Source organism: Chelonus insularis, unplaced genomic scaffold (assembly GCF_013357705.1).
Source record: "Chelonus insularis isolate UGA/USDA-ARS -01 unplaced genomic scaffold, ASM1335770v1 contig_25_pilon, whole genome shotgun sequence".
NCBI lineage: Eukaryota > Metazoa > Arthropoda > Insecta > Hymenoptera > Braconidae > Chelonus > Chelonus insularis.
In genome coordinates, this window is record NW_023276451.1 from 85,454 (window position 1) to 100,299 (window position 14,846).

The 14,846-nt window shown below is 27.8% G+C and overlaps 1 protein-coding gene across 2 annotated transcripts in view; it reads right to left on the minus strand.

Annotated features, from left to right (window-relative positions):
• LOC118064859 (trissin receptor-like) overlaps positions 1-14,846 on the minus strand; it is a 46,463-nt gene that overhangs the window by 20,507 nt on the left and 11,110 nt on the right. For both annotated transcript variants that reach the window (XM_035079758.1, XM_035079757.1), the window contains one exon: positions 5,873-6,045. In XM_035079758.1, coding sequence (XP_034935649.1) covers positions 5,873-6,045 — 173 coding nt within the window. The remainder of the gene's footprint in view (positions 1-5,872; positions 6,046-14,846) is intronic.

The window sequence follows — 14,846 nt, forward strand, 5'->3', positions numbered from 1 at the left end:
GTGGTGAGACTTGCCAAGACTTATTTGTATAGTATGTCACGATTCCTTTGTTCCATTATTCAGGAACAGTGAATAACAAAATAGCAAAACTGCCTTAGAACTGCATAATCGGACATAGCTATTAACGATTAATTTACGTAACAAGCAAGACTTCCGTCATTTATAATATATTTTTCCATTTCAACAAAAAGCTCTTCAATATTTCTTTGGAAAGTTTTATGTGGACTGAACACTCGAAGTAGTTTGATTGTCAAGCTCATGTTCTTACTCCTTGAAACAGAAAGTCGTAATATTGAACTTGACCCTGAGATTGCGTATTTTATGTTCTACGTCAGCTTGTATTTTTCTTTTTATTGAGATCATGAAGGGATAGACACAGACCTAAGAGTGAAAAATATAACGTGTTTATGGATTATCACGCGAGTGAGATTTATCGGTGTATTGTCGAGACGGGAATCAACCAATGAGCATGCGATGATAAATGAGAAATAAAAATAAGTATAATATTTCAGATGATAGAATTATAGTTACCAGCAGATTTTGGTTCTGACAATGAACTTGGTCGAATCTGTTCTTGATTAGACAGATTAGTTACTATGTTTTTGCAAGATTAGTAGCTTTTCTGAGCTCTAATGAAAAGCACAATAACAAATTTGTCGAATCTTTTATTATATTAGACAAAATTATTATAAGTACATGTAATAAATTTATTCAGGCAATATTGTTATTCGAAATTTGTTATTCAAGCAATTATAAAATTCAGAAAAAATGATTGGTATCATAAAATATCAAATTTATCGTACGTATAAATAAATAACTGAAATATTCCATTTTCAATTAATTAATATGGTAATAGAAATTTAATTATTAATTGAATCAAAAATTCATTAAAATATGTCCCATTATCAATTTATATTTTAATAGTATATGTGACCTATAAAATATACTGATCATAAGAGTATGATGTGTTTTACTGAATAATTACCATCTTCATTAATGACTGAATATAAGATGGATTTTTATCATCATAGTCACAAAATATGATTATTGTTGGCTAAATTAGTTTATCATCGTTTCAATACTGCTGTCAGAATGAAATGGACAGTCTTTCGAATGTAGCAAGTTCAAGCTGTATTATCAGTCCACAGGGTAGCTTGTGATCATAACCATATTCACACACGCCTCAGCTTAATCTTCATTTATTTGCTAATTCATGAATAACTATTGTTATGACCGGTATTACTGTCTCATGTTGATAATTGGTCTTTGTTGAATAATCTCAATATCCCTTTTCATACAAGTCAACATAATGTTATTTCATTATGTTTTCAACAATCATTTTATATGTAAAATATCTATCTCAACATTCAGCATTAAAAATTTTTACATTTACTTTTGTAAATATTTTACTTTACTAAAAAAAGCCAGAAGTTTCTTAATTTAATATCATTTTGATTCTGAACTTTCTTGATAATTTTTTCTAACTAAAAAAACTAGAGAAAAAAGAGTATATACAATTATGTAATTTTTTTATTGAAAAACTTCACAAAAAGTTTAATGGTGCATTTTAAATGATGTTGAGTTAAAGAATAAGCTTTTAAGTACTTAACTAAATTTTAAAAACAGAAAAATTATTGTAATGTAATTTTTTCATGAATAATACATTAAGAATTTGTTATTTCAAAAGAGAATGAAAAATATTTTTATGAAGTTGTTAAATAAATTGATAATTTTCGAAGCAGTTAAAAAACAGTTTAATTCTTCATTAGGATAATAATTATATTAACAATATGAAGTTCCACTAATTAGAACAATCAACGAGGGTTATTTTATTGAAATTCTATGATGTATAGCACAGTATTTTATTATTCTTTTTCTTACTTCAGTACGTGACTACGAGAAAAGTGCTGATTTTTTGAAACCCTTTTGTTATACACAATATCCGATAAGAATAATTGATGAAATATTAGAAACTCTTTTAGAAAATCAATTATCCTCATTGGGATTTTAAATGCAGGAGCAATTAACATTAATAATTATATGGATATAAAAGTTCCAATAACTGACCTTTAAACTATCTATTTATTTGTCTCACGTTTAGCCAAGGAAATATTCTATCGAGCTTGAGCTCTAAAGCAATGCGGGCTATGAATGAATATCAGAATGCAATAAGGCTTCATAGGGTCATTGAAAGCTCATTATTTGCATCAATTATTATACTGATTCATTAATTTTACAGCTAACCAAGTAGAAATTTTCGTCAGGTATGCCTAAAGACCATTGATATTGATTCTGATGATGATTTTATTATCCAATTAAAGCTTCATGTGAGCCCAGCAGTTTTAACAAAAATTCATACTAGTCAATTTGATGAATTCAAGACCATGTGGTATTTCATCATAAATATAATACAACTGTTCTCTACGTGAATCATTTTTGCTCAGTCAAAAATTCTGTCGAAGCGATTTATTATTTTTAGTATTCTAAATATTCTATTCACGTGCGCTCTATATTATATTAACCGATGGAAACTCATTCATTTTTGGAGAAAGTATAAAAATGAACAAAGCAAAATTTATTTTCACACGCAAGAAAAGGTAACGACGCAACGAAAAAATCGTTGTGGACGTATAAACTATTAATATTTTTTTACTTCCATTATTTTTTTCCCCTAATCTTGAAAGATACCCGTAGATCAGAATGATATTTTTTTTACACTTGAGTTGATTTTTTTATTTTTTGGTGATTGAAAGTGGAAAAATTTATATTTATGATGTAAATAAATCCATTAATTATTAGTGTGGAAAATATAGGTGTAACAAAGTAGTGTAATAATTTTATTTTTACGGAAATAAGTGAGTTACAAAAATGAATTTAAGAGATTTATTAAAACTATTTTTGAAGTTATAAAATAAAACCTGGAAACACGGATTTTTTCACCCAAAAATAGTGAGTCAATATATTGATTATTATTTCAAAACTTTATTATTCAGAATTAAAAATTTTTTTAGCTCGGAATTTTGATAATCCATTATAATTTGTTATAAATATTTTCAACAGACACAACAAGCTGCTCTTACAAGCCAGTGCATTTAAAGATTTTACAGTGAAAAAATGCAAATAGCTGGAAATTTGAGGGTCTGTTGAGGAGTTCAGCAGAAATCATTCCTCTAAAAGAAAAGGCGCTCCAACGCTGGCAAAGGATAGAAACAACCCCTTAAAAACTTGTTTCTTAAATATCTCGCGAACTATTAGAAATAGAGGAAAAATTATGAGACGTACGTGTAGATTTGAAAACAAACAGGCAGGAATACATGTATAAGAAAGAAAAAAAACATAAAATAATATTTAGGCAAAAAAGGAAGTCGCAGACGGCATAAAATTGACGTTTTCCTCTATTCACTAATAGATTATTTTATTTTTACAATTGAGGATAATTAAAGAACCATTTGAAGATCCAAATGATTGAATTTGTGTTTAAAAAATATCTCGCAACTCAGCATAAAAGAATGAGTTGATTGAAATATACAATTTTTTCTCTTTTTTGAAAAGTGACACACGAGTGAATGAGGGTTTACAGTAATTTATATAAAAAAAAGTATTTTAAATTATATATATTTCGGTTCAGCATGAAAAAATGAGTCGATTAATGTATAAAATTTTTTCCTTTTTTTTAACAAGTTACACAGTGATGACGGGGGCCCGGAGGAGGGGAGCTTACAATAATTTATATTATTAAAATTTCAATTCGAATATCACGTTGTTTTACTCTTGCAACAATAAAAAATTATCAAAGAAATTATATTTTTTATTAATAACCTCCATCAAAGGCATTCTGGTTTTTCCCTATCTCGTGACGTTCAGCCTGTAGTAATAAATTTCGCTTTGCAATCAAGGTGTTTGCTAATCGACGTATATTTATCACAAGTTTTTAAAATTGAAATTTTATTATTAAATTGTAATTCAAAAATGAAGTATTTCATACTATGTATAGTTATAATATATACTTATGTATTGTAAGCCTTCAGTTATCAGGAATTATGACTGGTGAACTCTTAAACAGACCCTTAAATTCCCAGCTATTTGCATTTTTTCACTGTAAAATCTCTCAATTCACTGGACTATAAGTTCGCCAATAATAATTTTAACATCATCACAAATGTCTGAGAATTTATTTGAAAATAAAAGAATAGTTGTGAACGTTTTTGCTAATACGGAAATGTTAAGCTCACAGATGGAGAGTATCAATAAAACAGAATTCAAGATTTAGAACAGATTAAGAGTTAATTGACTCGTTTAAATATTTCAACTTAATGTATCAAGTAATGGTATAGAATTGAAAATAGTGGGTAAAGAGTTCATACATAAATCTTGACTCAGAAATGTTCATTTTTTATCTCAATTGTAATTAAATCAAAAGACATATGAAGGTCACAAGTTGGTAAGAAAGTTGTTAATTCGGATGATTATTATTGATCACCGGATTCACGAGTAGGTCCTTGAGACAGGAAGGAGTAAAGAAATGTGAGAGTTTTATTCGTGGGAATTTTCGCAGCAGGGAAACGTGTCGTTCAATAATAAAGAAACAAACAATTCTTCAATAATCCGATCTAAATTGATATAGAATATTCTTGATAATATATAGGATAGATATAGCTAAGTTTTTCGGAGTTACTTCTTGGGATTAATCAAAAACTAGGATATTTATTTTTTCATGATATAATATTACTAGACGCTTTCATTAATTAGATCATCTGACGAGAATCTGTAGAAGTATATGATATATCAACTTGATATAATGATAACATTTTTTTTACAAATGTGAAAAATTTTTTCACTCTATTCTTTGGAAGTAAAGAAATATGGAAACGAAGATTACTGTAGGTGAATCTTTTGAATATTTTTAGACTTCAAAATGACATTAGAATTTCAACGACACGTTAAAACGATTGGAAACTTTTAAAAGGTTATAATAATTCAATATTATTAAAAAAAAGACTATTATGCTGAATTGAAATATCTTTATTATCAAGTAATGGATCAGAATTTAAAAAAATGGTGACATAATCAATAAATCAATTGCCAGAATTTCCAACGTGTAAAATTAAGTACAATTAAATGTGCGTTTAATAACTGAAAAATTATTAGAATTATTGAAATGTGAAGTTAGTTGATTGAGTTCGTATGACTTTGACTAGTATAGTTTTAAATTTTTATCATCAAAAGAGTGGCAGATTAATTTGCTCACATTTAAAAATTTATTTTAATGACAACATCAATTAGACATCTACTTCCAATATGTCCAGTTAATTCAATTAACATGCATCAATCACAATGAGTATTCGCGAAATGTTTGTTTCGTACTTTTCATCGTAAATAATTGAAGTGATATCAATAATTACCATCATGATATAGATCATGGTGATAAACAATTTATCAATAAAAAAGTGTTAACTATTTATGATACATCCAATATCCCAATCTTTGTATTTTATTCATGGATAATTAATTTCACAGTACTATCACTTCATGTTAGCATTTAACCACAGGTTAACAAGCTCCTATTTGGTATGGTGTTCTCTCATTTGGCAAATCGTTTTGAGCTTGATAACTGATGCAGGTGATGCATCATGTGATTCACAAACTGACTAATTTGACACTGATTATTTGCGGTCATTTAGAACATTCAGTTGAGTTCTAAAATTTCTGTGTTTATAATTTTCTGTGAGAGTATAGTAGGCTATAAGTTGGCTAGACACAAGAGAGAATGTTAAAGATACCTCCGAAGCGAATAATCATTAAGAGTAATTAGCATTAATTGAGCTTCAAGTTAAGTTGACTATTTAGGTTTTCATTGCAGCATGTGACTTACCAAAAAAACAGAAGAAAAAGACTATTGAGTAGAGCGTGATGAAGATGACTTTGATGTCAGTCCTGTCAAAAGTGTAGGTTTCATAGTTTGTTGAATTGGAAAAGAACCTGTAACTTTCGTTGAAGTCATTGATGGTATCATTTCTGCCAAACATTTCACGTTCTTGAAGCATTCTGAAAAAATTCAAAGTGTCTTTATATTAGAATTGAACAGTCTACTTGGAATTTGAAATGAATTTCCAACAATATCAATTTAAATATAAAACGAAGTTATTAATATAATATTAGATCATTTTTCTTCATTGCAAACTATATATCCAGTTCATAAAATGGAAGAATGATTGGTTCTTTCATTCTGAGACGTTTGATCACGTGTATAAATGTACATATATGTACGTCTGTCTGACTACATTACTTGGTAAAATGAAAGTAAAAATAAAACAACCTAGAGCAATTTTTTGAGCTTATACATGGGGAAAAATTTTTTTTTACAGCCTAAAGCTACAATCTCCAGACGCTCAACAGCTCTTTCAAACTTTAATTACGACCAGTCAGTAAAAAATTTCAAATTCTTTCAAACTTTTTAATTTTTTATCGTCTTTAATTTATCGTGTACAGTCAATACCATATTTACTTCAACTTACAAAAGAAGAAAGCAGTTTTTCTCAGTAGTAATTTAAGTATTCTTGTCGTGTAACAATGCTTAATCGGATTTCATGGTAATCCAAATGCACTACACCACTAGTACGGGTTGCACTATTCGCGAGAGAATCGTCACTCGCTTTCAAGAATTAACATTCGTCCGATATTTACTGGTGAGATAGTAGGTAAATTTGTATTTAAAAGCATCGAGAGAAACCTGAGAATATGTTTACTGATAAGCTACTACAATAGTATCAACTTCTATTATGTACTCTAAAACTTATTCTAATAAACGAGCACGGAATCTTCACTGATAAACTATGTAAACATATTACCAATTATAACAACGGTTGGGTTTACTTTTGAATTAGTATGCTATTATAATATTAGGAATATTCATAAGTATCAATATACTGATGATTTAGACTAAATAACAAAAAGTTATCATCTTAACTAAAATTGTTATTATTATATCTCGATATGACCATTATATTTAACATGATGTCAAGGCAATATTTTTCACGTTCATAAATACGGATAATTATCTATTTATTACTATCATATGAAGAATTTTCTGCTAGACAGAAATGAAACAGTTTTAAACTGCATTTTTTATTAAAATTTTTAGGAGTTCTAAATAAAAGTTTATTAAATGCTGCAATCATTTATTTACTATCGACGTAGTTTTATTAGTTCTCTAAAGTCTTTTTTTTACTTTCGCTACAGTCTGAATTTATTCGGTTTTGTCAGACAACGGTGAATACACGTCAGGAAATACTCAAGTAGTACGACTCAAGTAAGGGTGATAGCGAAAAAACACAAACCACTGATTGACAGATTCTCAATTTGAATTTATTTCTGATGTAAGAAAGATTTCAGTTTAAATGAAATAAAAAAAATTAGGTAAAGTTTGTTATAGTAAATTAGAAATATCTTTTATGAAGAGAGTTTAATTATAAAATAATTTCATGTCATTCATTATTTATAATCAGTCATCTATCTCTTATTATTAAAAAATTACTAAAAATGGTTTCGTACTCAGCGAGTGTATTCGTATACTCAAACCCCAGACCGCACTAATTCGCCAATGCCGAGTACAAAATTTTTTTTCATTAAAATTTAATAACTCGTTGTGAACAATTTTAATTAAACTTATAAAAGACAAGGAACCATAAACAGAAAAAATACAAAAGCCAAAATTCGTTTAATCATTTTCATTTATTTCTTATAAAATAATATATATTTAATACAATAAATATTTGTGATAATGTGTTTATAACATTAGAAATTTTTTCAATCATTCATCTCTAGGAATACATAAACCTGGATGGTATTCATCGTAAAAACAAGAAAAACACAAATTTTGTCGACAACTTCGTTTATTTTCATAAATATTTCTTGATGTTCAGATAATGAACGCATACCAAGCATATTTGATCATTTTTGAAAAAATTTGGAAATAGAGCTGATGATAAAGAATTATTTGAATTTTAATACTATGTTTACGGAAATGAATTACCCGGTTTTCTTCAATTAATTGCGAACAATTTTATATTTTTTAAATTAAATTTTTGACTTGTCTGTATAAGTAAATATTGTATGGATGTATTAGTTGAGTACAATTGAAAGGTATTACTTTGATAGTACAAGTAAGCATTTCCTCATTATCTTGGAAAACTTCATCATACATTTCGAGCCTCGTTTGTCCTTTCCAAGAATCAATGAGAAAAATAAATTTTTCTTTGCCCACATCAGATTTTAGGTATTTTGTGAGAAAGGTATAATATAAAGACGTTGTGAGTTTTCCATTTGCGTTTAACTTATAAATCATTATGCATACCTGTTTGATCCGTATTTATTAGAAATTCTGCGTTGAAATTTTGTATCAAGCGTAGTTTGTATAAAGAAAGTTTCCGCGGAAGCTAACTCTTCTTCAATAGACAGGGGTTTCTTTTTAGATACGTATTTCTTAGCGATCTTACGTATTTATTAGTGATCTTACGCGAACGAATTCCATGTTTCTGTTTGAAATTTGTCACTTAACGCTTTGAGACTTTAAAATCAAAATCTTCAAATTGTGCAGCAGCAGTCAATGCCTATTGTTGTAAATTTTTAGCTGTAACTTATTGAGAGTTTAAGTTTTTTATACGATTATTAATTCATTCATTAATCATTGCATATTAGATAGTTCTTCCTTTTTAATATCCTCCTTTTATTTTAAAAGATACTTTCTTTTTATAAACGACTGCATCGTTTTTTCGGTAGAATTGCCAAACTTCATGAAGGTTGTGCCTGAGCAAATACGGTCGCATGAATTAATTTTTTATCGTGAATTAATTGTTTTTCGTTCAGAATTTCCAACATCTTATTGTACAATACTTGGCGAATTCATATTGCATTTTCAAGAATTGTAGGTGAAGACTCCGATGCAATTAAATTATTTTCAAAATGAAGACTTTTACAATAGATTACTGTATTCTTCAATAATAATTTTAACTTATCACTGAAAAATAAAATGTTATGAATACAAGAATTTGTATTTTGTAACTTGAGTTTATTTTAAAAATGTTTATTTACACGTGAATGTTACAAGAGTTGATACATTTGTCATTATAATTAAGTGAAGGTGTTCAGGTTGTCTTGAATCTAACCCCGGAAAACTTCGGCTCGTCTTTTCCGAGCTCAAAGAAAGCTCGCATCTTTTCCCTTGGGACTCATCTTTACGGCCCAATTTCGGCGTCTGGGTTTCAGATATAGGGACAACTCTAGTGTTTATATGGTCCCCAATCGTCGGGAAAACCTTCTTGTAAACCTTATCTGACCCAAATCTTCCCGAGTACGTTCTTTACATGTTTTTTTTATTTCTAACACATTAAATTCTGTGTGATAGGAACCACATGCAAATTTTAAATTTCCATGTGTTTAATGTTAAAAAGTTACAAATTACTAAATTTGCGATTTAATAATTTATAAAAGTTTAAAAGAAATTGTTTACAACGAATTATTAAATTAAGAAAACTAAAGAATTGTTTTTCTTGACAATGACAAAGTAGTGCGCTCGAGGGTTCGAGTATATGAATACATTCACTAAGTACTAACTACACGCGGAATCTCCGTTCGATTTGAGAACCCCACACCCTTGCCATCTCCGTGTAAGTCCTTTCGTGTGGTTTATTACTAAGTTGTTGAGATTAATTCAGAAAAGGGGCAGACGAAATGACTAATCTTCCAATGAATCAAACTTGCAGGTTTTTATCTGCAAAAGAAAATACTAGAGAAGTATTTTTATGTTTATTTATCAGTGCCACGATACTTTATATGAAAGTAAATCAAAATTCTTTGGAGCTTTTGGAAAATAGATGATTCAATCAAAGTGTATTGAATTAGATTAATATCTGAAGAAGTTATTTTAGGCTACATGCCTGTGCATACCTATCAGTAGATGAATATAAAACCATTGAAATATAAAAACTGTTTTCATTTGAATCCAAGAGTACGAAAAAATTAAAACAACATTATACCCGGCGTATTTACTTTCTATTTTCAATCGATCGAGAACGTACTACAAAAAATAGCATAAATTCATCAACAGAATACTACGCTAAACAATCAGTTAACTGAAAATTTATTAAAAAAAATTCTATTCTATGAATTTAAATTATTATCATAGATATTAAAATAATAAACTTGTCATTTTTCTCTGCAATACTTTGAATATAAAAACTGTAAGAATGAACAAGCCAGCAATAATTCCAACGATTCTAATTAAAGTTTCAGTAGCTGGGTAGTTTATTCTTTAAATAATATTACAAACAATATAATTTAAAAGGGTTATGTTACAAAAGAACTTAGTTAAGACAATGACATTGGAATTAAATAATTTATGGATATAAAATAAAAAACCAAAATAATTAAATATCTAACTTTTATAATGAGAGATAATGATCATTATTACATTATTAAATGAATCGTATTAGATTTAAATACATAGGCAAACAATTCTAGTATAATAATGTTTGACCTGGTCGAACGACTGAGTTTCAGTGATACGAAAAAGCAATTCAACTTCACGGAAACAACAATCAATACTATTACAATTCAACAGCGTTTTCAGTAACTTTTAAGTCTAATTTGATACATCACAATGATTAATGTTATTCAGTAAATTTCAAGTAATAATAAAGGAAGGAAAATTAAAAAACTACTGTAGATTTTTAACTAAAGTGTAGATGTTGATTGAAAATTAAATTCTTTGACAATGAAATGGTAAAAAAACTGTAAACGATCGTAATTTTATTGGTTTTATTTTTATCTTACCATTCTACCTATTGAAGCACGTAATTGCAATTCAGACAACGTTGATTGTTTCTTCCAATTAATTTACTCCGAAGCCATCTCGATTTTACTAAAGAGAATCATGATTGTTGATTCTATGAGACATTATTAAAGTCCAACCTTTGTCACCGGGTAAAGTAATTAAGATTATCAATTAAACGTAATTAGAAACTCTTTGTTAAATAGTTAAATATATATTCGATATCGAAAGAATATTCATTATATATTATTCATAATCATTCAATTCATTACATTATGGGTCTGGAATTTAACCTTCTTTCTTGTGTATACTAAAAAGAATAAATTGAAAATAATTTATTCAACTAACTATAAGCATGAACATATTATTGAATTATTACTGAATAATTTAATCGTTAAGATAATTGGAAAATATTAAAGAAAATTAGTTAATGATTAGTAAAACTTTCAGAAATTTATTAAATGACACTCATAAATATATGGAATTGTTTTTCCCGTTATTTTTTTACAATTTTAATTTTCAGTTTTTGAATAATTAATCGAGTATAAAATTATTTGTTTTTAATGTAAATTTTCACTGAATTTGAAATTCAGAGAAGCATTTTACTTTCTTAATAACTGCGTAAAGTAAAAGTATTCTTATTAAATTGAACACAATTTTTTTATAGATCCATTCAAATTTAAGAATATTTTGAATTACCATAAATTTATCTTCTTTGTAAAACTCGCTAATTTTATCCAGAATTGTTAATATCTTACTCGAATAATGGCGCAAATTGTTTGACGATCGTTCTAATGAAAATTGTCTTTAACGCTTTCACTCATTATCTTCATTATTTCCAACAATTGCCAAGAACGTCCATTTACAAGATGATTTCCCCCTTAACAAACACTACTTCTTACTACGGTATCCCAGAGTTTTTTAATTCTCTAACAGCTTAGTTGATGACTCGATTAATTTTCAAGTCTTAAACTAAAGAATACATCTGTTCAATATTTCGAAAACATCAACAATATTAATTGAATCTTTTATGCTTACTTTCTAAAAGATTATATAAATTGTGATTACAAATTGTGTAGTTTTGAGCAATTATGACAAGTTTTTTGTACCAGTAGACGTTGAGTACTGGTAAAATTATTACATAAATTGCTCTTTAAGATATTAAATTTGCTAGGTTATTTTTTACTATTTTATTATTCTATAAAAAGAAAGCAATAAAAAAAAATCTCCAAAGTGTTATAGAAATGTAAGAGAACAATTTATCATTTTATTTTTACGGAAAGCAATGTATAACGATTAATAGTACTATATACCCGCAGGGATAGAGATAAAAATTCGTGCAGACATGTTGGTTAGAGTGGTGGGTACTTTGAATCTTCTTCCAGTTTATGTGAGAAATATTACTCTTGATAATTCTATACATTATTTCCATCCACAAAGACTACTACTTTATTAAATTGTCTGAGGCTTTGCTAATTATATAAGCTTAAAATTGTTATTAAATAAGTTTCGGTAAGCCTATGAAGAAATCTCTAATACTGTATTTTTAATAATTATCTTTTAAAAAGTCTAAATTCTTTATTTCTACAAGTGAATTGTTTTGTGACATAGTTTGGGAATTTTACAAAAGGTTTAGTGACTTGTGAAATTTTATATAGTTAAATATTGATTGAAATTGTTAGCAAGTAAAAAAGTGATTAAGTGAACGATAATTAAATGTTAAACTCACTTAATAATAAATAATTTTAATGAACGATTCTTCTGTAGGATTTTTAGAGATAATAAATTAAATGTTTTTTATTTAAGGTTTTTTATCCTTCTTATTAAACATTATTAATATAAGACTTATACATCAGTGGTAGAGCCTCTTTGTACTTTCCCTATGTTCTTCTTTCTTTTGTCTTTGTAAACTCGACTTTGAGAGTGATAAAAAAAATTTATTTTCTAAAACGAAGATAGAAAAAAAATGACGATTCTTTTCATATTTCTTTATTTTTAGCAAAGACTAAGCATCTTACTTTTATGTGAAAATGTTGTACATGCATAATATGAAAAACATGTGATCCACACCATTTTAGACATCGCTATTTATTTTTTAGTCTTTTTTATCCACTATACATTCAGTTCAAATGTGTGAGCATGATAAAGAAAAAATGTCATCTGTCAGATTTAAGGAAATGACAAAAAACTGAAAAATAAATATTTTTCTTTTATAGTTGTCATGAAATACTTCTACTTTCATCATACAAATTATTGATTTGACATTTAAGTTATAAAAATCAATTCATTATGCTGTAATATAATGTGTTGACCCATTTACATCAGATCATTTTATATACCAAAAATGTCAATAAAAATCAAAAAATTTCAAAATATGAAGTGTTCACTACGACTTTTTTTTTACATAAATTTTCTATGACGTGTAAATTTTTACAAATAACACTGTATAGAACTGTGTTTGTGTAAACTTGTGCAGACAGGTGTGAAAATAAAAAAAAATTGGCACGTTGGTATTATTGTATGCAGTAAATATAAACCAGAGAAAAACTAATGTAAATAGTACAATTTATAGTACAATGAATTTGAAAATACAATTTAATGATACCAAATCTGTCACTTCTTTATGAGACCAAAAACACTTCCAACTTTAGAAGTAACTTGAAAGGATTTTTGTCTTTGATATCATATTTATCAAGTAATGTACACCAGGATTTCTTTAACCCATTTTGTTTTGCGATTCTGACAATTTTTGCTAACCGATAGTAAAGGAAGATTTCTAGATTTAATATCTACACCTTGGATATATCTTCAGTCGAAGGTACATCACTTGATTCTTAATTATTCTCGGTCACATTCGATCATTTAAATGCTATCTTCAGTTACTTAAATGCTATCTAAAATTCGGCTAGTAATTTTAGTGAAGCTAATGTAGTTCTCGTTGGGTTAAAAACTTATCAGTCAAAAAAACGGGCAGATTTTATGTTTTGTGGTTTTTTACTTTTTCTTTTTTAACTCACTCTCAATGGCAATTTTGAAACTTTAGCTCGACCAGATTGCTTTCCTCTGTGGCGCAGGACATTCCATCGAATCATTCGTTATCTACTCGAGAGTAATTATTCGATTGAATCCCCGTGGGTGAAAAAAGACATAATACGAAATAAAGGCGCATTTCCGACGAAGCGAGTAATCACCTGCCAAAGTACTTTTAATCGAATACATGTCAGTTTAAAAAATTCAACATTTTGAGAGAATAAAATAATATTTTATTGTCTAGAAATTTTTTAGAAGAATATTTTTAATATTCTGAGCTAATTTCACTAGTTGTTCGATTTAAAAAAAATATATCTACATATTTTTAGGGTAAAATGTTGCTTAGATGATTCTTCTCTACCTGTCTGTAGAATTCCATCACAATCAGTTCGTCTGCTTTGAGGATTAAAAATAACAAATAAAACAAATAAAAATAACTTCCCACTGGGAAGTTAATAACTCTCTGAACTCAATAGATGACAATTATTCCAACATTACAGCTAGAAACATTCATTATATTTATGTGTACAGATTTAAAAAACTAATGCTGTGACGTTTTTTTTTTTAGTATTATATATGTACATCTATATTCTAAGTGCACATAAGAGCATAATCCCAAATTATAGCTACGATGAAACTTCTAACCGTTCCAAATTTCCATTACAATTTATTTTTACGCCGAATGTCTTTTCTGTATATCGACTCAACTATTATTTGCAAACTTACACTTGTCTTCCGTTTATCATCATACAAAACAACTTTAAATTAATATAATGAAACAAATTATGTTTCAGAAAAGTTTTCAGCGATTGAGGCATGTAAGCACTGCAAATCCAAATGTTTAACATTGTAAACACTTAAAGTAACTAATGTGTTATAATTATAGCTATAGCTAAAACAAAAAATTGCTCCAGAGAAAGTACTTGTAAGGAGATGTATATCATAGTGCGATATTTTATAATATAAAATGAGACTTGTAAAAATATTC